Here is a 26,118-nt window from a genome sequence, read left to right on the forward strand (position 1 = left end):
ACTACACCCCACATACTGTTTATTACATTTATTGCATGTGATCAGATATATTATTCCTATACTATTAATACAGTTAATGAATTGTTTGATATTATGTTTTGTTTGTAGCTGTGGATCTAAATTCCTGAGAGATTTTAAGATGTTTGCACGTAACATAACGGCTGCTCCCACATTTATAACAGCCCTTAAGATTCAGATAATAAGTCTGTCTAGTTTTTTTGCTCCTAAATAAACTGGGTGATAATAAATCCCCCAGAGTGTGTGCCCGTCTGGCCATACTTCTCACTCCTTGATTCAACGTATTAAAGAAATCATTGTCTATAAAATTGGCAAAAAATTCTTAACTACATTAACATTTTTCTTGTATTGTTTGCTATATCTTGTAATAAAAAGTATCTTTTTGTTATATTGTGTATTGTGTTCCTTCTTTTTTGGGGCCAGCAACAGATCCCTATCCATATTCGCTGCTTTACAGTAAGCTTTATTGATATTTTTCCTATCATATACTATCTCTCATAGCCGCACCCACATTGTTCAGACCATCAGGAAGTAATGTTGGTATATGATATAACATGCTAGAGCACAAATAGCTATTCAGATAAACAATGGGCAACGATCGGTACTGGAAACAGACATTTTATGAAATGGTTGATAGAGAACTACCACATATGTGGACTATAGAAATCTGCAATGAGAAACCAAATCAAATGGGATGGAAATCATTCACTCAACATGATGCTTTTGGAAAGTGAGTATTTAGAAAACTGATTGCTCTTTTTTCTAAAAATTATATTTGAAATGCAAGATTTCATATTGTCTCCAGCTAGCTCTGATTCCTTGAATAACTGTAAGTGTAGTGCAAAGTACAATTCTTGGGCATAAATTGCCATTTTTTTTACCCACAATGCAACATTTCCCCCACAATTTCAGTCTCTGTACAGCTGTGTGGTTAAGATCAGCTGAGAGGGTGGTTAAGTCAATTATAATGAAATTCTGTAAAAAAGCAATGTGTGAAAAAACATGGCAAGCTGCATCTGCAAACAGCTGGGAATGATCCTTCTTTTATGTTCTCTTTCTTCCTAAGCCTCTGTATTTTGCTTAACTCTCTTCCTTCTCTTTTATATGTACATTAGTATTGCATTTTTTCTTTTCCACGCCTCTGTTTAGTCTCTGTCACCTTCATATCCCATTACCTTTCTTTCAGTCATGAAAACCTTGCTCTGTTTTTCTTCTCTCCACTGAACACTTCTAGCAAGATGCAGTATCAAGGTGGAGATGTATATTTAATTTGGTGCTACAAAGTTCATACCAGAACAACTGAAAAACAGTTTATTTTACTTCTAGCACCAAGACAGACATGGAAAATTGTTCCAAGCCCAGCCCACCCCAATAAAATCCATTTGTGAAAATTCCAAATGTCCCCAAAATGTGTTTTCTATAGCAAAAAATGTATATTGCTGCTTCTACATTAGAATATCTTTCTTCACATGTTCCATATAGTAGTTTTACCAACTTCCCAAATGTTGAAATGCATTATAACAAAATAATTTGTGTACAGTTTTTATTGCTTGTTACTGAAAATGTTTAGATGAATTTAGTTAAAATTCTAGAATTTCAGTTAAAGCTACGAATCTGAGACCAGGCACATTTCTTTAATTGTTACAATGATTTTGACCATTTGCAGGTACAAATGTCCTGATTGTCCTAACTCCTGGAAATCCATACACTCTGTCATTGAGTTCTACATACAACTGACTAACCGGCAAGGGAGAGTCATGATGAATCCATTGGGGCAGCAGTGTAAAAACTGCATTGACCAATACGTAAAACCTAAAATGCCAAACAGAATAATCACAATCATTGTACAGAATCTGATCAAAACTATAAGAAAGAAATGCTATGGAGAATATGTTCCACAACTGGATCCTGCAGATGATGGGCAGAGTGGGCATGGACCACACATAAAGAAACTGTGTCAGGCTTGTCATTTAGGCATCTGCAAAGCAAACGTTTTTATTAGTCATCAGAGCAGCAAAGTTGAACATTGTAATGTGCACATTGGGGAAGAGAAACCTAACAGCCCATTAAAATCTTCTCAACAACAAGACAGTTGTTTCTGCCGCTGTTTCTGCTTCTTTGCTATTATTTTGTTATATTTTATCTGGATAATAATGAAGCATTAAAAAACCAATTGCGTTGATCAATTATTACAAAGATAACAGAATTCCAATTAATAAATCCCATACAATTTTCTTTAGTTCCGCTCAACCTATACACCAGAATTCTGTCTAAAGTTACTCACCAACCGCAACTGTCCAGTTGCTCTAGATTTACTTCTACTAGATATACCCTGACCTGGATTAATAAGAACCTTTATAGACATATTTCACCAACAGAAATGTTCAGCTCTACAATTTATATGCTCTGTACATATATATATATATATCCATGAAAATAGGTTCTTATCTTGCCATTCAGACGGCCTATCTAAATTTTTTTATAAAAAACATAAAACCTATGGACAGAGTACGGCTTGTGTTTCAGCTTCCAGTGTCTTATCCCACTGAGTAACACCTGTATCTTTAACTCTCTATAGATATGGGGAAGGGCAGTGTTTAGTTTCGTTTCCTGGGAAAAGACTGTGAAATAAAAACTATGCAGACGTTGTTTACTAATGCCCTGTGCCCACATTTTAAATGTAACAATATTATATGTTACTACAACAAAAAATGATCCACTGTTTAAACAATCAATACGTTAATAAAATATTATCTTGATTCTGTTATCTAGTGTAATTTTCTGAAATAAAAATATTTGGTTTAAGTATTTTTATGTATTTTTGTTCTGTTTTATTGGGGATTCAGTATCCGTCATATCTGAATATAAGGCAATCAGTGCCATGACAAAAAGGTAGAATTTTTTTTTCCATTGAAACTGAAGTAGGAAATAAATGTGCAAAACAGAGTGTAATAACATTTTGAATGAATTAAATCTAAAATCTAAAAATAAAATATATTTTTTACTATTCAGATTTATGATGTAAATACCCCTTTGCTGTCCTTTTAAAATGTGTGTTTTTTTTTACATCGAGTAAGTTGTGTGCTTTGTTGAGCTGAGTAAATACAGAGGATTCCTTTTTATCTCTCTCTGAATTATGTGGTCACACCCTTCAATTTGCCATGTTATCACCCAGGACGCAGCATTTTCCCCACATTCCAAATGTCACTGTATGTCCAAGGATTTGCGCTTGGTGCAATTGTGTCCAATACATTGGGAGGCACATATATATCAAAGGTCAAATTTAAAATTCATGTGAGTTTTTAAAAACTCCCCTAAACTCCCATGAATTCAAAATTCGACCAATAAATTCAATTTTTTTAAACTCGGATAAATGGAATCAACACGAAAACGCGAATCAATTTTGAATCAATACAAATTTAAAAAACTTGAAACTTCTCCGAAAAAATTAGAATGTCAGGAAGGCAGCAAACAACTCCAAATTGATCCCTGGACCTCTCCCATTGCCTTAACCAGCAATTCAGCAGGTGGCGAATAGTTTAATTCAAGTTCTTAAAGGGCCTGAGTATGATAAATCTCAAAAATCTAATTGTTTTAAAAACTCGAATCAAATTTGAATAACTCTTTTGACAAATTTGACAGCTTTGACCATTAAAAAATGTGAGAATTAGAATTTTCAATTCTACCCTTGATAAATCTGCTCCTAAATGTGGGCAATTGTGCTTGCATGTTTTTACAAACCGCATACCTCCTAACATTTGAAAAATGGAAAGAGGGACAAATAGTCGTGCCGTGAATTTTTTTGGCCATGCCCATTTTATGGCCGCAAGTCTCTTGGGAGAACTGAGACTAACAGCTTAAAGGGCAATTCACTTTCATTAGCAAAACTGTTATAACACATAAAACATTGCACTCCCAGGAATGTGTTCAAACTTTCATAACCATTTGTGAAATGGACATGAAAGTTTGAACACATTCCTGGGAGTGCAATGTTTTATGTGTTATAACAGTTTTGCTAATGAAAGTGAATTGCCCTTTAAGCTGTTAGTCTCAGTTCTCCCAAGAGACTTGCTTATCTTAAATAGTTACAATATCTTTGCTTATCTTAAACTGTTACAAAAGTATCTAAGTGTAGCTGCTGACTGTTCTGGGATCTCTGCCAAAAAGCTTCTTATTTTAATTAAGTTTCAGAAACTTTGTATCTTTTTCTAGCGTCAGTGCAGGAGATCAAAAGAAACCTGGGACTGCGGGCTAAGCTGTCAAAATCGGGACTGTCCCACAGAAAATGGGACCGTTGGGAGGTATGAAATGGGACACAATTGCACTGCTGATATCTGTGTGGGATTCCTTAGGCTAAGTTTGCTGCGTTGATGGAGCCCACAGTGGGAACCCTGTATATACCACTGTCTTTAATATGGCAGTAACTCCAGGGTTCCTGGGTGTCAATGTCCAGGCACAATGGTGCTTGGTGCACATATACACAAGTAAGAAGAGCATGTTTAGATGAAAGTACCTTTAATAAATGGTATCAATAGAAACAATTATTGTATCCATTTTTTGTGCCTACAGTTATAAAGTCCCTTTCAAAATGCATAATGAAATACGGAAATTCTTAATGAATCAGATGAAATTGAGTGTAGGACTGGCCAGATCACAGATGATTTTAAAATAGTTGAATATATTGCAATATATGGACAAAAGAAATCCTGTATCGCTTTAAGGGAGGACATTTTCTTGGGAGATTTTTGCACAATGTCTCAATGTCCTTTTTAACATACAGGAGTAGAGGACCTCTCCTTCCATCTATTAGCTAAACGGGTACTGGACCTGGGGCAAACTTTGAGAGCTTTATTCCATTATCAAATTTCCAAACACATTCATTTAACAGTAATATGATTATACAGTATGCATAAATTAGGGAGGACTTTATTCCTCTGTTACATATTAATCACAAGCAGGAATCACAAATAACAAGTCATAGAGCTGATAGGAGATCAGTTGCATTTATTACCAGCAGTAGTCACGTCAGCATCTGAGTTCTGAGTAGACCATTTCAGGAGAAGGTGAGTGCACATTAATTACTGAAAGAAATACAACAGAAAATAATACAACATTTAAAATCAATAAATAAAAACTGCAAATAGCTTTCAGAGATGTCAGCTTTTATTACTGGTCCCCCAGGGAACATTTTTAAAGAAATGGGGGGGGGGGGTTGTAGATTGACGGGAGTTTGGGGTGGGGGTCCAAAACCATGTAACTCCTGGGAAATCTGATCCGTAGTTGACAGATACTGGATGAGCTTTACATATTTAAAAAGAGGAACAAAAGTATTGGTGTTTCTAGAAGTGTGTGTAACTCATGTTGATGCTGGAAATATTGCACATCTAATTCCCTTTACAGAATTATTCATGTTTTGTTAAAGGGATACTGTCATGGGAATTTTTTTTTTTCAAAATGAATTTGTTAATAGTGCTGCTCCAGCAGAATTCTGCACTGAAACCCATTTCTCAAAAGAGCAAACAGATTTTTTTATATTCAATTTTGAAATCTGACATGGGGCTAGACATTTTGTCAATTTCCCAGCTGCCCCTGGTCATGTGACTTGTGCCTGCACTTTAGGAGAGAAATGCTTTTTGGCAGGCTGCTGTTTTTCCTTCTCAATGTAACTGAATGTGTCTCAGTGAGACATGGGTTTTTACTATTGAGTGTTGTTCTTAGATCTACCAGGCAGCTGTTATCTTGTGTTAGGGAGCTGTTATCTGGTTACCTTTCCATTGTTCTTTTGTTTGGCTGCTGGGGGGAAAAAGGGAGGGGGTGATATCACTCCAACTTGTAGTACAGCAGTAAAGAGTGATTGAAGTTTATCAGAGCACAAGTCACATGACTTGGGGCAGCTGGGAAATTGACAATATGTCTAGCCCCATGTCAGATTTCAAAATTGAATATAAAAAAAATCTGTTTGCTCTTTTGAGAAATGGATTTCAGTGCAGAATTCTGCTGGAGCAGCACTATTAACTGATTCATTTTGAAAAAACATTTTTTCCCCATGACAGTATCCCTTTAAAGATTTTATACATTTTCCACAAGACTCTCATCTTTAATGCAGAAAACCTCTCCATTGAAAATGTGTTTGTCAGATTGTTTTGTTTAGGGCAAAGGTGCAAGATAATGCTGGGAGCTTGGAAATAGCAATTTTCCAGATTAGAGGTTATTGTTGCTTGGAAATGAGGTCTGTTATGTTTCCAAGTGAAAAATCACCTGACAAGTGTTTTCTGATGATCGTTGGATTTTCAAAGTGAACTCAATAGATGGGTTCATTCTAAATTGAATATTTGCCATTATTTTAAAAACTTTCCAATACAATTTATAAGGCAATTTTGTACCAGTTTCAATAAATGTATTTGTATAAGAGTGATATTAAACATTGATTTTTTTCCCCAAGGTTGCTTCCCTAAGCAACTTGTATCTAAATCTGTTTACAGCTTCCTCCCCTTCATCTGAAGTTCCTCCAATAGAATCCTTCGCAATCTGTTTTTCAATTTAATTTTGAGATTTTATGCAGTGCTAAACATGTTCTTAGTTTCCCAGGTGCTCTGATAAACCTCAGTCATACTTTACTGCTGCACTGCACAGCAGCCAAACAACATGGGAATATAAAAATGCTCCCTATGGTAGAACTAGCGATAGATATGAGAACAACACGCCTAAAATCCAAGTCCACCGGCTAACCCAAGTCGTGACTCCTTCAGTTACATTGAGTAGGATAAATAATAGCTTATCTGAAAGCAGTCCCATAGTGCAGCACTGGCTCTTTCTGAAAGCACATGACAAGGCACAATGACTTGAGATGGCTGCCTACAACCAATTACAACTAAAAATACACATTTACTGGTTCCACCAAGAATTAATTATTTGCACTGTATAATTTGGAAATAAAAACTACACAATAAAAATCAGCATCTACCCTATAAATATTCATTTACATAGTCTGTCCACCAATTTATCTCTGGGAATACTTAATGAATTAACGAAAATTATGAAAACCACCTTTTGCAAAGTTTTCACTTTTAATACTTACATATACAAACTATATACATTACCTATTTATAGAGGTTTCTGGCCAGCAAAATTAATTAACATTTCAGGATTAACAATCAAAAATAAATTCACGATATCACAGTATGTATGTCTGTTATGTAAAACGTATGTATTTTACTGTTTTACATTTAATTGTCTTTCAGTCCATTCAGCAACATGCTCCGACTAGCAAAGGGCAATGACAGGTGGAGTGATGAGTTTGATAATCAAATAGAAGAACTGGATACTACTGACCTGTGGATACTGCATGTAATTGAAAATAGTTTACCAAATGGTGGACTAAAGTATGAGCAAACCACATTTGGAAGGTACAGTAAATTCCATGTCTTGACTCTTTGATCCTGTACATTTTATAAATAAAATCTATTATCCTTCCAGTCCACAACGTGGAGCAAACTAAAAACACTAGGGTACTAGGGTAGGCTGTGTCTTGAACTGTTGTTTTTAGAAAACAAGACCTAAGAATTCTGTTTTGTCTTCATTATCCCCAGCTTTCAGTGCTCATACTGCAGATGTCAATGGAGTTCAGCCAATGTCCACATTATGTTCCTTATAACACTGGCCCAAGACCGTAAATGTGGCATTGTGAAGATGAAGATTTCCAGGCAGTCATGCGAGATATGCAATAGTGGTATGATGAAAACACCTCAGATTTCACATGAAAATATTAAAAGAATTATGAAGAATTTGGTTGTGAAGATCAACCGCACTTTCTATGAGCAAGAAGACTATGGGCGACTTTCAAGGTCAATCAACTACTATAGAAAACCTAAAGGCCCTCATAACATAGAGCACTGTGAGATGTGCCAGCAAGATGAGGAGAAGGAAGGTTTATCACCATTTCTAGCTGTAGCAGGTGTTGCTGTAGGGATTGGGGCTTTAGTATTAGCTGGTATGGCTTTTTCCAAAACTAAAGACTCCTCTAAAAAGTGATTTCATTCATTTGCATGGTCTGAGTTTATCAGCTTTTTCAGCATTAACCTGTCACTTCATGCAACCCTTTAATATATCTTCAGTGATTAACTACTTTACATAGAGCACCGTGATTACTGTATCTAACAAGTCTGCATGAGATTTATTCATCATATGTCTTACATCTGAATTGAAATAGGAGGTTAAAACAAAGATTTCAAGGAAGGCATCTAATGAATACTAGGGTCGGAATAAAGTGTTTTCTTTTGTCTGCATACAGTGTGTAGTGTTCATTCTTTCTAAAACACTGAACTTCTGAGAGTCCCTTTTTATGTTTCATTGATTAATCATTAATCGCTTAATCACTCATGAATTCATTAATCTCTCCCCTGCTATCTGGAAATACACATGGCTATTTAAACAATGATAGTGAGATATAAAACAGCTTAGCAGAATAAATGGAAGCACTAAAATTGTAAAATATAAAAATGTGTGTACAATGTTATATCTGGGTTTATAATGTGATTAAAAAATAATACATGGTCAGGGGAAGCATCCAAGGCCCTCTCACTAAGCATAACATCTTAAAAGAAACTCTTACTTGACTTTAGTACAATGCTGTATGGGGATTGAACTGATGCATCATACAAGTTAGATGTTATATACAAAAATAATGTAAATGATTTACAAATTTATGTTTAAAATGCACTAAATATTGGCCATCCTGCACAGTGGCTGTGGAATGCTGGATAAAATGTAATGGAGTCGGAAACACCTTTTTTTCTCACTGCAATATAGTGATTGTTGCCTATAGATACTGTACATGAGCAAAATACACCATCTGACTTTATCTGATCAGATCTACATTAACACACAGACAATCTGATTTGATAGCATCCTACCAGGGCTGCTCCGGGCATGAAGCAAGGTGAGCGGCCAGTTACCAGTTACCGCCTCTGGTAACCTTAAGAGCTGATTTTCCCATTTTTAAAATGGAAAGTCGGCTCTTGTAGTGCAGGGAGTGCAATAACTGCACTAGCGATGTGGGCCTTCCTCAACCCGCTCCGACGATACAAGTTAGAAGAGGGGGGGGCGACATAGCTCCTGAATCACGCCTGCATCCTATAAAACCTTATGCTGTTGCCTAACAAGAACTTATGGGTAATAAAAAGTCTAAGGGCATTGGCACACACTGATTGTGATTCTCAGTGTTCCCTGTGATGAGGTGTTTTTTTTTTGGCATTTTGTATCGGTGACAAAATGCACTGTGTGTCATCAGAATCTCCCATTTAGTTTGCCTCAATATCCCATGTTATGGTCAGATACTCCTGAACTTACCGTGAAAGAGTTAACAGGGAGGGCAGATGACAACTTGCCAGCTAAAACATAATAGTGCCGTGGTATAAGCAGGATCTAGAAGCCTGTTCTTAATATTCTTGTACTTATAGGAAGTATAAATGCAGTACAGGTATGGGACCTATTATCCAGAATGCACAGGACCTGGGGCTTTCTGGATAATGGGTCTTTCCATAATTTGGATCTACTAGAAAATGATGTAAACATTAAATCAACCCAATAGGCTGGTTTTGCTTCCAATAAGGATTAATTATATCTTAGTTGGGATCAAGTACAAGCTACTGTTAAAAGGAAATCATTTTAAAAATCTGGATTATTTCATTATAATGAAGTCTATGGGAGACGGCCTTTCCGTAATCCGGAAATTTCTGGATAACTGGTTTCCGGATAACGGATTCCGTACCTGTATAGGACAGACAAGTCAAAACAGTTGTGGGTACAAGAGTGGGTATAAAAAATACATTAACCGTGGTATATTTTTTATTACCAAAAGACCTGAATCGACTTGATCTCATTCAAATCAATTCTACATATATTCATTTAGATAGACCTTTCTCTTTCAGTAGGCACATATCAATATCAAGCAAAAAGATACTGTTGTTGGAAAGGAGTAGTAGTCGTGTATGCAGCTGCGAGCATAATGCAGTCAAATATATGCAAAACAGCACCTTTCTGCACTTCAGCCCATGTATGACAATGTGCACACATTTAAGTGGATTAAAGGGCATGGCTGTAAGCTGCAAATAATTCAAATAACAAGAAAGTATAGCCCTCTGTTCAACGTGAGTTCAATAAATAGAGCTTCTGCCTTTTTACTTAAGCGGAATGTAAACCCCCCCAAAAATGTTTGCCTAATAAAAGAAAACATAATTCAACTTTGCAATATAAATTCATTACAAACGTTCTACGGTTTTTAAGGTATTTGTACATGTATTGCTCTTAAAAGCAGTGTCTGTTTCTATTCTCTGCTCTGATGGCTGAGACTGTTGATACAACGTAAGATAAGGCAACTGATTAAAAGACCTGACTTTTCTGGGGAACTAAGACCGTAGCAATATTATTTAAAAAGTGAAAACTAGGAATTAAGCTAATGCTGCTCTCATTAGTAATTGTTTTTACAAATAACTTTAAACTAACTGAATATTTTTAATAAATGTCTATTGGAGAGTTTTAAAATTATATTTTTTCTTATTAGACACATTTTTTGCTTTGGGGTTGACTTGCTCTTTATTCACAAAATCATGTATTTTGTTATTTTTGAACTAAACAGGGTAACTGAAGATACTCCATGTATCAGTTGTACAGTATAGGTGTGGGCAAAGGTAAGAGGCCCTCTGCGCCCATCCATCATCAATATATATATATATATATATATATATATATATATATATATATATATATATATATATATATATATATATATATATATAAAGAAGTCCAAAAGCCGGCACAGCACGTCAAAAGGTCATGGTTGCCTGGGTGCAAAACGCCCAAAAATGAAATACAAATATGAAAAAGCTCGCACTCTCAGGTCTTATCACATCAAAAAAGTGTTTTTTCAGAAAATAGAATAACTGACGTTTCGGCTTGCTTTCAAGCCTTTCTCAAAGTGAAACAGCACACAAACACCAACCTATTTAAACCCATAATGGCGGGAAGTAGGGGCAGAGACGTCACAGTGACGCTTGTGGGGGAAGGTATTAAGTAAAAGGTTAATATAATATCAAAACAAGAACAGAAAACAATAAAAAACATAAATAATAGAGACACAGTAACACAATAACCTAGCAGGTTGTGCAGCGTATGTAGCCGTGTACGTTTAGTTACAGTAACAAATATTCTAATATCTGCTAGCTTGCAACAATGTAAAGCGATCAGCACCAAAGTTCATTCAAGATAACATGTAGCTGCCTCCGATAGTCCACAGAGTGCGCTTTACTTTACAAGTCAAATAGCCATAAATCATGTCAAAGGAAGGGCAAGAATGTCAAAAAGTCGAAGTGAATATTCGAATTAAAAAACATTGAATTTCAAAGTAATTTTTGGGTTCTTCGACCATTCGATTTGAATTGAAAAACCTTTGAAAATTCGACCACTCGAAAATCAAAGTACTGTCTCTTTAAAAAACTTCGACTTCGACACTTCGCCACCTTTAACCTGCCAAATTGCTGTTGAGCCTATGGGGAACCATCTAGAACCTATCTGAGGCTTTTGGGCAAGTTTTGAGAAGTAAAAGTTTTAGAAAAATCCTTTGAATCGTTCGATTCGAAGGGTTAAATCGTTCAATCTCACGATTTTACTTTGATTGTACTTTGATCGAATATGGTCATTTTCACTGGAAGTACTCAAATTCAATGGTCGAATTTCAAAGTTTTTTTACTTCGAAAATTCGATCCTTGACAAATATGCCCCTAAGACATTTAAATGCATTAAGATACTAAAAATGTCCTCCCCTTTAAATTAAACAGGGATTATTTGTCCATGTATTCCAATATATTCAATCTGACCAGCTACTGTATGTTAAAGTCATCATCTGATTCATTAAGAATTCTACTGCTCCAGACAATTGGAGTGGATATAAAAGACAATCATACTTCTGTACAGTTTACCTGAATCATACAGTGCATTGATTAATGCTCTGGAGGCAAGGCCTCAAGATGAACTGACACTATAGTTTATCCAAACCAGGCTCATAGATAAATACAGGTGCAGAAAGCAAAGCCATTTACTACAAAACAACTGTCAATATAGAAAAGCTATAGGAAAACTGCTTTACATTGCTACAGTTGCAAGACCTGACATCTCTTTTGGGGGTCTCTGTTGAGTCTACTCAGTGGGAAGCTGTTGGGGTGGTTCAGGGCCAACTTTGGGGACTGCATAGGAGAGCTCAGGTTTCTGTTGTTTGGGATCTGTCCCATTATGGAATGCACAGGGTGCTTCTCTGAGGATGTTCACAATTTACATTCATTTTTGATTTTTTTGGCTCAATTGAGAGTCAGCAACCTGAGGGTTAAATTAATACATGAACAATTGAGCCAAGCCTGCTTATAAACCTGCTTCTATGCAGCTTTTAGCCACACCCACACTTTTAAACCATCAGGAAACACTGTGGATATATAACACGCTAGAGCACAAATAGCTGTTCAGAGACACAATGGGTGACTATCAGAAATGGAAACAGACATTTTCTGAAATCGTTTCAGAAATCGTTTCAGATAAGTGGACTATAAACATCTGCAATGAGAAACCAAATCAGGAGAGATGGAAATCATTCACTCAACGTGATGCCTTTGGAGAGTGAGTATTTAGAAAGATTTCTTCAGCTAGGTCTAATTCTTTGAATAACTGTGAGTGCATTCTTGGCACAAATTCTATTGTTATTGCAGCTGTGCAGCTGTAATAACCTGCCTGGAGTTGAACTCGGGACCTGTGCTCTCTGTGTTACCACTTCTCTATACAAGCAGACAGTTAAGGCCCTGGTTCACTCCTATGCCTACTCCTATACCTACTCCAATGCCCCTTCTGAAGCCAAAGGCTGGCTGCTATAGGCAGAAGAGTGAGCTGAGACCAGGACATTGGGGTTTGCTCTGAGTTTTGAGATACGAGACATCACAGCAGCAAAGATCATTTGAGAGACTTGTTTAGTCAATTACACTAGAATTCTGTAAAAAATAAATGCTGCATGGTGTGAAAAAATATGAAAAATTGCATCCACAAACTGTGCCTGTGAAGGTAATGCCCCTTCTTGTGTGTTTTCATTCTCTTCCTAAGTCTTTGTGTTTTGCCCCTCTCATCTCAGTGTTCTTTTAAATGCTATATCAAGGTGGAGATATATTTCTAACTCAGGTATGTGCTACAAAGTTCATACTAGAACAACTGAAGAACACATTCTTTTAATTCTATTTGCAGGTATGACTGTCCTAACTGTCGTAACCACTGGAAATCCACACACGCTGTCATTGAGTTCTACATCCAACGGACTGGCTGGCAAGGGAATGTCATGATGAATCCATTGGGGCAGAAGTGTAAAAACTGCATTCATCTATACATAAAACCTGAAATGCCAAACAGAATAATCACAATCATTGTACAGAATCTGATCAAAACTATAAGGAAGGAGTACTATGGAGAATACGTTCCACAACTGGAACCTGCAAATGATGGGCAGAGTGGGCATGGACCACACATAAAGAAACTGTGTGAGGCTTGTCAGTTAGGCAAATGCAAAGTAATAATGTTAAGTTTTCAGAGCAGCAACACTATGCTGTATTCTTCTCAACAAAATGTCAGCTGTAGCTATGGGCTTTGTTTGTGCTTCTTGCTCATTTTTTTCCTTCTTATTTCTATATCTTTCTTATTCGGACATTAAAAATACTAATCACACTGGTTTGGCATCAATTATTACAGAGAAACCAGTTTCCAAAAAATAAATCCCTTACCTGTTCAAATGTCTTTAATTCTGATGCACCAGAATGCTGGGCAAGTTATTCATAGAAAGCAGCTCTTCACCAACAGGCATATTTTGGCATATTCAGCTTTATCTATATGCACTGGGAACAGAAATTATGACTATAATTTAATGTGGAATTGCATCTGTCTTATTTTGCATCTGTGTATTATATCTACAATTAATCTATGTAAAATTGCTGTCACTATGCATCTACAATATATAGTAAAGCAAAGACAATTGTTTTTGTAGTTTCTCTCTTTCAACTTCTGTTATAGCTGTTATAATAATGCGAGCAAAGCAGATACAGGGTGGGGCAGGGCTGGGAAAGCCATAAAGGAAAGAATTTCAGTTTTGATTCCTGAGAGAAACTAGGAAAGACCGTGAAATGCAAACTACTCACACATTGCTTAGAAATGTCTTTTGCCATGATGTTTACTATAATAATATTATCCACAGTTTGAACAATGACCAAGTTAATAAAATATTATCTTGCTAGTCTGATTTTCTGCAAAAAAATCTTGTTTTAAATAGTTTTTTCTGTATTTTTGTTCTGTATTTAGCCAAATCTTTTGTGTGGGGAATTCAGTTTTCTTTTTTCAAAGAATAACAAAAATAATGCAATCATGATGTCCCAAAAAGGCAGAAACGTGTTTTTTACCCCAAATGTGTTCTAGTATTAGTATATATAATTTATTTAACTATTAATTAGAAATAATAAAATATATATTTTGTTCTGTTCAGATGTTGTTAAATACCCCCTTGATGTAAAATATGGTCCTTTCCTTTCTTGACATTATTACTAAATAATACAACATTTAAAACATATACAAGTGAAATGATATGGGTGTGCTAGAGTAATAAGTAAAGCTCAACTTCCATTCTGGTCAGACTTGGCAAACCTTGGGTAAATTGTGTGGGTTTTTTTTAAACTGGGTATATACACAGGATTGCTTTTATCTCTCTATGAATTATGTGGCCATGAGCTTGTTACACCCCATCTTTATAAAAAGTGTGAGCACAACATTCCCTTTTCCTAATAATTTATACTGGAGTAGTGGCCAGCTCTCATCATTTCCACCCACCTTCTTTAAACAGAAACATGATTGTAAAGCATGCATAAATACTCGGTGCCTATCTCAGTCCCTGGGGGAGAAATTAAAGGCTAGAGTGACCTTTTTCCTTCTTTTCCTGGTCACTCTACCACATTATATTGCAGGAATGGTCCTCAAATGAACCCAGGATGGCCTGGCACTTCCCTGTATGCGGGACGCTCCTGCCATAAAACCTGTAAACCTGTAAAACCTGAAATTCCAGTTTTAAAAGTGAAAGTTTGCTCTCATAGTGCTCTGTACACAGTGTTGGACTAGGGGGCCCAGGGCCCACCAGGCCTGCTACTTCAGGGGCCCCCCATACCAACCCCGGGCCCCCCAGCCGCAAAGTTCCTCTGCTGGCAAAACTCCCCCCTCACGCGCGAGCGCACATGCATATCCTTTTCCAACTTGTCAGTGCGACGGGGCCAGGGAGAGAGGTAAGGAGAAGTAGTGCAGGGAGCGGGTCTGGCCCTGCAGGGCCCAAAAAGTGCCGGGGCCCATCTGTTTTTTCCCCAGTGTCCCACCAGCCCAGTCTGACTCTGTCTCTATGCTAGCGATGTGGCTCCTCCTCACTCCTGTAAGAGGACATAAATGTAAGCACTGGGGGTGAGGCGTTGGGCAGACTGTCTCAGAGCAGCAGTGATGCAGAATTACCTTTGCCTGCACTAAAATGATGTGTCATAAGATCCTTTAACAGCAAGAAGGCCCCAGAAAACCAAATATTTTGTAACACTTCCTGCTGAATCCAGTGTACACAGTGCAATTTCAGACAAAGCTGGCATATTTTTTACCCACAATGCAGTGTTTTCATAATTCCAGTGTAATTGTGGTTGTTCTGTCCTCCCTACGTATTACTCTGAGGCAGTGTGTAGTTCGACATGCAGCTAAACCTCCCCACACTCCAAAAAAAAGACTAATAGTGGGTGCAGTGCAAAGTACAATTCTTGGGCACAAATTGCATTTTTCTTACCCACAATGCAGTGTTTTCCCCAAAATTCCGGGCTGTACACGCAAGATCATCTGAGAGGATAGTTTAGTCAGTTTGTAACGACAGCTTACCCTGGTGGTCTAGTGGCCGGTGGGGATGCCCGCCGCAAGGTTCCTTGCTCCTTCTGTACTGTGCTCCTATGGCGAACATGGTGCGCACTTCTGGATTATATGTGCCGGCATGATGACATCATCACGTGTTGATGAGACATTCAAAGGTATTTAAAGGGGCTTTTGAATGTAGATGATTACCCGTTGTTAGGTATAACTTGTTTAGTTTCTGAGTGCTTATTCGTTGTGAATCCTGCTTGTCATACTGTATTACCCTTGCCTGCCTGCCTGCCTATTATGAACTCTCCAATCCTGATCCTTCCTAGCCTGTCTGACTATCCTGTGAACTCAGCCTGTACCGACCCGGCCTGTCTAACCACAATGTTCCGTTTAGATTCCTCCTGAGTTGTGTGACCTTCCTTCTAAAATCCTTGGTAAACAATCGTGCCCCTTTGCTCGTCCTGCTTGGCTCCTCTCCAATTAGCGGAGGGCTCCTCCCGAAGTGAAAGGTGGCTGCTACAGGCAGAAGCAAGAGCCAAGACCAGGTAGCCTTCCACTTCTTCTGGATTTAAGGTGCTGATCATGACACAATTACACTAGAATTCTGTAAAAAAAAATGCTGCATGGTGTGAATAAATACAGTGAATTGCATCCACAAACTATGCCTGGGAAGTTAAATACCCCTTTTTGTGTGTTCGCTCTGTCTTGCTTAGTCTCTGTGTTTTACCCCTCTGTTCTGCTTAATTCTCTTGTCTTTTATATCTACATTAGTATTATTTATTTTTCTTTTCCACGCCTCCATTTGGTCTCCACCTCCATTTTTCATTACATTTCTGGAATCCTTATTTTTTCCTATTCTCTACTGAACCCTTTTAGCAAGATGCTATATCATAATGGATATATATAAATACCAGAACAACTGAAGAATAGTTTATTTTAATTCTTATCTATTTGCAGGTACCACTGTCCTAATTGCCGTAACCACTGGAAATCCATACACTCTGTCATTGAGTTCTACATACAGTACAACGGACTGACTGGCAAGGGAATGTCATGATAAAACCATTGGGGCAGCAGTGTAAAAACTGCAATAACCACCAATACGTAAAACCTGAAATGCCAAACAGAATAATCACAATCATTGTACAGAATCTGATCAAAACTATAAGAAAGAAATGCTTTGGAGAATATGTTCCACAACTGGATCCTGCAGATGATGAGCAGAGTGGGCATGGACCACACATAAATAAACTGTGTCAGGCTTGTCATTTAGGCATCTGCAAAGCAAAAGCTTTTAATTGTCATCATTTCAAACATTGCATTGTGTCCATTCAGGAAGAGGAACCTAACACCCAATTAAACTCTAAGGGGTATGCATCTCAACATCATGACAGTTGTAGCTGTGGAATACAACATGGCAGTTGTATTCTTGATAGTCTATTTATTTTCATTTAGATAAAAATTAAACATTAAAAGCCCAATTCTCTAAATTATTACAGAGAAAACCAGCTTCAGAATAATAAATCCCATACCTGTATCAGTATCTTTAGTTCTTCTCATCTAATGCAGAAGAATGCTGGGAAAGTTACTCATAGACAGCAGCTGTTCACCAACAGGCATGCTTGGCATATTCAGCTTTATAATCTATATGTACTGGGCACAGATATGTCCATGAAAAATAGCTTCCTATCTTGCCCTTCACACCCAACTATCTAAATTTAGTTTTTTAATAACAATCATAATACCTTTGGACATACAGTAAAGACTGTACATAGGCTCTTGTGTTTCAGCTTCCAGTGTCTTATCCCATTGAGAAAAACTTACATTGTTCCCTTTACTTTTCAAATATACACAACACAATATTTGATTCATAATTATCTATTCTGTTGTGGTACAATGAAATGTAATATCCATGTACAAAATGTCATATCTGCACTTAAATGACTGTAAACTGTTTGGATTATCTATCTGTCTTATTCTGCGTCTGTGTATTATATCCACAAACCATCTATGTAAAATTACTGTCACTACAATATATATAATAAAGCAAAGACAATTGTTTTTGTAGTTTATCTCTTTCAACTTCTGTTGTAGCTGTTATAATAATGCAAGCAAAGCAGATATAGGGTGGGGCAGGCTGGGAAAGCCATAAAGGAAAGAATTTCAGTTTCGATTCCTGAGAGAAACTAGGAAAGACCGTGAAATGCAAACTACTCACACATTGCTTAGCAATGCCTTGTGCCATGATGTTTACTATAGCAATATTATCCACTGTTTGAACTATGACCAAGTTAATAAAATATTATCTTGCTCAACATTATCTTGCTGCATGCTCAACATTCCTTTTCCTAATAGTCATACAGGAGCAGTGGCCAGCTCTCATCACTTCCACTCACCTTCTTTAAATAGAAACATGATGATGTAAAGTATGCAAAAATTAGGGAGGATATTTCTTCTTTTGGTAAATATTAGTCACAGGCAAAGTAGAGCTGATAAAAGAGCAGTTGCATTCAGTACCAGCAGCCACATCAGCATCTGACCATTTCAGGGCAAGGTGAGTACATGAGCAGCAATATTAAAAGATTAGAAGTGATTATTGCTTGGAAATGTGGACTGATATGTTTCCAAGTGAAAATCACCTGACAAGAGTTTTCAGGTCATAGCTGGATTTTCAAAGTGCCAATTCACTAGAAGGGTTTATGCAAGGTTGCACACTTCTACGGGTTTATACTTTAAAAACTTGAGTACTGCAGTCTCACCTAACTTGCTTAATCTCCATTCTCCATAAGAAATATTAGACCAAAAGGGTTAATGCCCTTCTAAAACCATAGAGTATGGGTTACAATTAACTCTTACACTTAAAGGGGATGTAAAGGCAAAAGATAATCCTATTTTGAGTTTCTTTAATGAAAAAGAAATCTATCTCCAATATACACAATTAAAAAATATCTGCCGTTCTTATAATAAACTTGACTGTATGCAGTGAAACTACTAGGATGTAGTGCAACTGCAACTCCCATAGGCTACTGTACTTAAAAGTAAAATAAAAGGACGCCAGAAGGTTCTTACAGCAACAAAACAGAACAAGTTTATTTATCAGAGACAAATGATCCACAGGGTATAGTCACAATCCAAAGAGGCAATTGCAAATATGATGATAGAATGCCAGGACAGTGATGCACAGACAGCACAGTGTGGCACCATGTGGATGTAGTAAAGTAGTAAAGTACACCTCTAGGAAGAAATATACAGTGGAGTAATCAGGGAGAATAATCTAAAGCCTATACCCTATCCAGCTGTGGTCCCTTCACTGTAGGCAATTGGTTTTATGTATAATAGATATTGGTAGACTAATTTAATTTCTTGAGAAGGTGAGTGGAGACCTCAATTCTGGGATGGCAGTGGATGTGATTTACTTAGACTTTGCTAAAGCATTTGATACAGTGCCACACAAAAGGTTACTGGTTAAATTAAGGAATGTTGGCCTGGAACATAATATTTATACCTGGATAGAGAACTGGCTAAAAGATAAGACTACAAAGAGTGGTGGTAAATGGAACATTTTCTAATTGGACCAGTGTTGTTAGTGGAGTACCGCAGGGCTCTGTACTAGGTCCCTTGCTTTTCAACTTGTTTATTAATGACCTGGAGGTGGGCATTGAAAGTACTGTTTCTATTTTTTGCAGATGTTACTAAATTGTGCAAAACTATAGGTTCCATGCAGGATGCTGCCACTTTGCAAAGTGATTTGACTAAACTAAGTAGCAAAGTGGAAAATGAGGTTCAAAAATGCAAAGTTATGCCCTTTGGCAAAAATAATGTAAATGCAAGTTATACACTAGGGGGCAGATTTATCATGGGTCAAATTTGGAAGTACAAAAAAACTTCGAAATTTGTCCATCAAATTAAAAAACTTCGAATTTGAATTTTTTTCAGCAAATTTGGCAATCCTGTGATCGAATAAAAACGATTCGAAGGATTTCAGTGATCGATCGAACGATTTTTATTTGATGTGTAAAAATGGTTGTAGAAGGTCCCCATAGGCTAACATTGCACTTCGGCAGGTTTAACTTGGTGAAGTATTGAAGTCAATGTTTTTTTAAAGAGACAGTACTTTGATTATGGAATGTTAGAATATTCGAATGATTTTTACTTCAAATCGAAGTCGAAGTAAATTTGAAGTAGTAGTATCCTATTCGATGGTCGAAGTATCCAAAAAAATACTTTCAATTTCAAATTTTTTTACTTCGAAAATTCCCTTGAATTCATTACGACCCTTGATAAATCTGCCCCTAAATGGCAGTGTGTTGGGAGTTTCCTTAAAGGTGGTGGTTCACCTTTAAGTAAACTTTTCGTATGTAATAGAATGGCAAATTCTAGGCAATTTTTCCATTGGTTTTCATTATATATTTTTTATAGTTTTATAATTATTTGCCTTTTCCCTTTGACTGGGAAGCTGGAGATGTTTGATGAGAGTATGTCTGCCTTTTATACTCCACAAAGTGTTCGCCAGTGGTGTACTGAATTGGGACTTAACCCCCAAAAGGTTGCCGCTGTGGGGCCCATGGTGCCCAGAGTGAAAGAAGAATTTATTTACCAAATACTAGATGGGGAACAGATTTTTTACTGCCCAAGAGTGAGATTCTGCAGGGTCCTGCTGAATGTTCTTATAGAGAGAGACAGAGATAGACCATGAGAGGGTTCCCCCTGATATTGATGCTGAAAGTGAAGGGCCATGGAAGATTGTTCTACCTGACAAGTCTGATGACGCCGATGAGTTAACTTCCCAGGGTGATGCCCTTACTACCCAGAATGCAGTTAAGGAAACTGAGCGTGTTTTGCTAAACACGAAATTGTTTCATTTGCCAGCTTAAAAGAGAAAGCTCTAGTGGCTGGTTGAATGCCCCAGAGATTGTGAGCACGCCAGGACAACTTGACTGACCAACTGACGCAGCTGGCCTTTCTCTGTAGCCAGATGCACAGGGTTAAAGACAGAGCTGATAAAGGAGCCTCTGCTGCAGCAGCCAGCAAGAACCAGATCTGTGGAGTGTGACAGAGCAGCTTGTGTGTAAAGAAGCTCCAGTAACAGAGAGATAGACTGTGTGTACTTTTGAGTTGAGCTGCTGGGTGCCTGTTGAGACTCTTGTGTGAGGACAGGCCTTGATTGTGTAACTGCCATGTGGGAAATTGAGGTGTTTTATCTTCTGTAATACCTTCTTTCTATGCTGTGCACCATAAACCCCAGACTGGAGCTGCTGTGTGCTGCTGTGTGTTTATAGGTTAACTATGTTTACAGGTTCATTTTTGTTTTTTATTTTTTTTATTTGTAATTTCATTTCATTTATTTGACTTGAAAACCACTTAGGGGCAGATTTACTAAGCTCGAGTGAATTTTCGAAGTTAAAAAAGTTAGAATTTCGAAGTCATTTTTTGGGTACTTCGACCATCGAATAGGCTACTATGACCTTCGGCTTCGATTAGAACGATCCGAAGTAAAAATCGTTCGACTATTCGACCATTCGATAATCGAAGTACTGTCTCTTTAAAAAAACTTTGACTTCAATACTTCGCCAACTTAAACCTGCCGTAGTGTTATGTTAGCCTATGGGCACCTTCCAGAACAATTTGCTAAGTTTTTTGGTTTCGAAGGAAAAATCGTACGATTTGAAGTACGATCGGAGTACAATGAATAAAATTCGCCGAATTTGAATTCGAATGTCGGAGGATTCTATTCGATGGTCAAATTTCAAAGTATTTTCCACTTCGAAATTCGACCCTTGATAAATCTGCCCCGTAATGTTTTAAGTGTCATTGTCAATTCTATAAGTAAAATTAGTTTAATTCTATAGTAAAAATAACTTTTGTCGGATCTGTTGCTAAAGTCAATTAACCTTCCCAAACAAAACAGTGATTGTCCATCCATGTTTATAAGCAGTCACATTGCTTTGCCTCAGATAAGCAGTCATGTGGCTGGCTTATAATTAAATGATTTATGGAGGACAAAACTGTAAAAAAAAATGTATACTCAAAACACAGCATTCCATTCCAAAAGCTATAACAAACAACACAAGAAACATTCTCATTCTAGCTGTACATCATAACTGTAGGTCTCAGGATAGAGCTATAACAAACAAGGGAAAGTTGTGCTCACCACTATTTTTTAAAACCATTAGGCGGGGGTGCAATGAGGGTGTGACCACAAAATACATATAGTCAACTACAAGAGGTCCTCTGCACTCAACCCATTATCAATATATTTAAGACAGAGACATTTTGTGCATACTGCTACTAAAAAATGCCTTACCCTTTAAACAATACAGGGATTGTTTGTCCATATATTGCAATATATTTAAGCTGGCCAACTACGTCAAAGTCATCCCATATCTGGCCAGTCCTATGCTCAATTTTCATCTGATTCATTAAGAATTCAATTGCTTAATTATACATTTTACAAAGGGACTAAGTTTTACCTGCAACTTACTAGCTGCTTTCAAAGTAAAACTCCCAAACTTGGCTGCCCTTTTATTAGACACCAGTGGGATTAATGTATAATTAAGCAATTGAATTCTAATGAATCAGATGAAAATTAAGCGTAGGACTGGCCAGATATGGGATGACTTTGACGTAGTTGGCCAGCTTAAATATATTGCAATATATGGACAAACAATCCCTGTGTTGTTTAAAGGGTAAGGCATTTTTTAGTAGCAGTATGCACAAAATGTCTCTGTCTTAAATATATTGATAATGGGTTGAGTGCAGAGGACCTCTCAGGATAGAGCCTCCTGCTCCCATGTAAGCTGTTTTAAATTTATGGTTCACTCTGTCTATCTTTCCTCTCTTCTCGATCTCTGCCTTCCCCCATACTTATAATTTAAGAGTGTGAAACATCCTTACACAGAAGCAGTACCTTCGTTCCTTTGGCTGTAAATCTGACAAGTAGCGTTTAAATACCATGCTTTTATTTATAGATAGATAGTACTATCTATGGAAAACCCCCTTATCCGGAATAGCCCAGGTCCCGAGCATTCTGGATAATTGATCTTATACCTGTATTTCATGAAACGTAACACTTGTATAAGCAATTTCAATGTTCTCTATGCAAATTAATTAACATTTCAGGATTAACAAACAAAAAAAACTTTAGCTAAAGTCACTGCATCACAGTATGTATGTCTGTTATGTATATTACTGTAACATTTAATTGTTTTTTAGTCCATTCAGCAACATGCTCCGACTAGCAATGGGCAATGACAAGTGGAGTGTTGAGTTTGATAATGAAATAGAAGAACTGGATACTACTGACCTGTGGACACTGAATGTGATTGAAAATAGTTTGCCAAATGGTGGACTAAAGTATGAGAGAACCACATTTGGCAGGTACAGTAAATTCCATATGTCTTGGTTCTATGATCCTGTACATTTTATAAATAAAATCTGTTATTATCCTTCCAGTTCACAACGTGGAGCAAACTAGCCTGTGTTAGATATCCAACATGCACATAAAATTAATTTAACTGGGTGTGTTCGGGGACAGAAACTTCATTTATACTGCAGTATGTTAAACTGCAATCTCTTACATATAAATCTGTGAACGTGATACAGACTTACTTTAGTTAGGAGAGGAGACAGATCAGTAGATGAACCCCTAAAATATAACTCTAGTATGTTACTGCTGATGTCCCAGCAATCTCATTATTATATGCACTAACAAAAGAAGCTGAAGTGAGGAAACCTGCTGGCATACTGCACTTTGTGTATTGCACCTTGTGCATCAAAGCAGACGTAATGATCATGTGATGCAGATAAAAGGACCCATTTACAAATGCAGCTGCATTTTGTGGCTGTAAAAATTGCTGATTTGTGCCCTTATGCACTTTGCATATGGCACTTGCTGTCATAAATGAACCCAAGCACTTATTACTGTAGGTGCAAGGATGCTTGTGGATGAAAATTGATTCTGCTCCCATTTTAGTTCATACTATAGTGTACACCTGCTAATATAATAATTTATTATCCTAACCCTATTATATAGCTAGCCATGCATATGTGTGGTCTGGGCTGGCATGGTCATGTCTGGGAAATCATACCCTGAGATAGCAATGCCAATTTTTTTTTTCAGAATTATTGTCATTAGGTGAATGCAAGTTAAAGGTTTATCATGATTATTTGATGCTTTAGACACACTGTAAGAATACCGTCCACTTGACACTTACCTTTACGAATGTAGATTTATACTTAAAGGGCAAGTCAACCCCAAAAAATAAAAGGAGTGCCTAATAAAAGAAAACATGATTCTAAGCAACTTTCCAATATAGTTTTATTAAAAAATGTGCTTTTAAAGTTATTTGTAAAAACAATTGTTATTGAAAGCAGCATTGGCCTAACTCCTGGTTGTTACTTTTTAAACAATATTGCAAAAGTCTTAGCTCTCCAGGAAAGACAGTTCTGTGACAGTTCTGAGAATAGAAAGGGACAACCACCACTGTTAATAGCAATATGTACACAAATAAAACCATAGAAACATTGTAATGAATGTAAATTGCAGAGTTGCTTAGAATTATGTTTTCTTTTGTTAAGCAAAAATAATTTTTTGGGTTGTCATTCCCTTTAATATTAAATACATTCTCTCATAGAAAAATGAGTACTAACTAGGGTATGATGTGTCCCCAACTCTTGTTTGTGAAAATAAGCCCTGATAATACTGTTTTGTCTTTTAATTATCCCCAGCTTTGTGTGCTCAAACTGTAGATATCATTGGAGTTCGGTCGTTACCCACCTCAGGTTCTTTATAAAACTGGACCGAGCACGTAAACGTGGCATTGTGAACATGAGGATTTCTAGGCAGTCGTGTAAGAAATGCAATCTTGCTACAATGGAAAAACCTCACATTTCAGATGCGAATTTGAAGATAATGATAAAGAATTTGGTCTTGAAGATTAACCGCACATTCTATGAGCCAAAAGACTATGGGCGACGTTCAAGGCCAATTAACTATTATAGCGACCAAAATGGCCCTCATGACAAAGATCACTGTGAGATTTGCCAGGAAGATGCTCATCAGGAGAAGAAAGATGAACAAGGATCATTTTATCTGAGGGAGGATTGGGAACAAGGTACCTCACTTCATGAGAAGAAGACAAGTGAGCAAGGTGGCTCAACAGCTCTAGCTGTAGGTGTCACTGCAGGTGTCGCTGCAGGGCTTGGGGCTTTAGCATTAGCTTGTATGGCTTTTGCCAATCATAAAGACTCCTCTAAAAAGTGATTTCATCCATTTGCATCGTCTGAGTTTAACAATTTTCTTAGCATTAGCCTTTCACTTCATTCTACCCTTTACTATAACTTTAGTGATTTATATAGATCATTGTTATTATTGCATCTAACAGTCTGCATACAATATATTCATTATACAGTATGTCTAACAAACACAGATTTCAAGGAAGACATCACCTATACAATATACTATGGTCAGAATAAACTGTTTGCTTTTGTCTACATACCGTGTGTGCTGTTTATTTTCCCCAAAAAAGTTGAACTTCTAAATGTTATTGTCACTCTTTATGCTTTCATAGAGTAATCCATTTCAGGGTACCCAAATGGCAGCTTCTGTTCCGTGTATGGCAAAAGACCAGTCCTGTTTTGCCTTATGTTACTGTCCCACAAGAAAAGATATGATCAATATCCCTTAACCCTTTAAGTGCCAGCAGAATTTCACATTTTGGTTACGCGAAATGCCAGCCGTTTTTAAGCATTTTGTACTTGTTCAGATTAACAAGGTTTTATTGTAGGAAAACCTCCACGAAACTAGGAAAATTATATATTGTTTTTTTCGTTACAAATTGGGCTTCGACGTGCAAGTGTAATTTTGTGACTTTTCAGGAGATTTAATGTATATTTTGGGTGAAATATGTAAAAAAAAATTGTTAAAAAATTGTGTATATCTTGAGTTTTTTTTCCACAGAAAAGTTAATTTTACATGAATTTTTTTTCTGTTTCTAAAAGCCCAGATCCTGCCAAGTCCGATACCAAATATGTATCAGTAACCCACTTTCTTTGTCCAGGAGTAACCCCCAAACTAAAACAGCAGTTTGTATAATTTTACACCAGAACAAAGTATATAAGCACACGTGACAGTTGATGCTGCATAACTTATATGTA

General features: G+C 37.0%; 3 protein-coding genes and 1 long non-coding RNA gene across 4 annotated transcripts; 3 read left to right on the forward strand and 1 right to left on the reverse strand.

Moving 5' to 3' along the window:
- The first annotated feature begins 441 nt into the window (after positions 1–441).
- On the forward strand, positions 442–2,364 carry rtp3e.3.L (receptor (chemosensory) transporter protein 3 gene E gene 3 [provisional] L homeolog). The gene is made up of 2 exons (XM_018263587.2): positions 442–748; positions 1,685–2,364. The coding sequence occupies exons 1-2, from the start codon at positions 606–608 to the stop codon at positions 2,181–2,183; spliced, it is 642 nt and encodes a 213-aa protein (XP_018119076.1). The 5' UTR covers positions 442–605; the 3' UTR covers positions 2,184–2,364.
- Positions 2,365–5,015: 2,651 nt separating this feature from the next.
- On the forward strand, positions 5,016–8,108 carry LOC121393789 (receptor-transporting protein 3-like). Its single transcript, XM_041563257.1, has 3 exons — positions 5,016–5,081; positions 7,260–7,424; positions 7,608–8,108. The coding sequence occupies exons 2-3, from the start codon at positions 7,273–7,275 to the stop codon at positions 8,047–8,049; spliced, it is 594 nt and encodes a 197-aa protein (XP_041419191.1). The 5' UTR covers positions 5,016–5,081; positions 7,260–7,272; the 3' UTR covers positions 8,050–8,108.
- A 3,538-nt stretch (positions 8,109–11,646) lies between these two features.
- On the reverse strand, positions 11,647–13,946 carry LOC108716964. Its single transcript, XR_001935799.2, has 2 exons — positions 13,824–13,946; positions 11,647–13,439 (listed from the first exon to the last, which is right to left on the reverse strand). It is a non-coding gene; the product is annotated as an uncharacterized LOC108716964 (long non-coding RNA).
- A 4,464-nt stretch (positions 13,947–18,410) lies between these two features.
- Positions 18,411–25,455, forward strand: rtp3a.2.L (receptor (chemosensory) transporter protein 3 gene A gene 2 [provisional] L homeolog). The gene is made up of 3 exons (XM_018263590.2): positions 18,411–18,517; positions 23,176–23,340; positions 24,691–25,455. Exons 2-3 carry the CDS (start codon positions 23,189–23,191, stop codon positions 25,223–25,225), a joined length of 687 nt encoding a protein of 228 aa, XP_018119079.1. The 5' UTR covers positions 18,411–18,517; positions 23,176–23,188; the 3' UTR covers positions 25,226–25,455.
- Positions 25,456–26,118: the final 663 nt, after the last annotated feature.

The sequence above is a fragment of the Xenopus laevis genome, chromosome 5L (assembly GCF_017654675.1).
Source record: "Xenopus laevis strain J_2021 chromosome 5L, Xenopus_laevis_v10.1, whole genome shotgun sequence".
In the NCBI taxonomy this organism is placed as follows: domain Eukaryota; kingdom Metazoa; phylum Chordata; class Amphibia; order Anura; family Pipidae; genus Xenopus; species Xenopus laevis.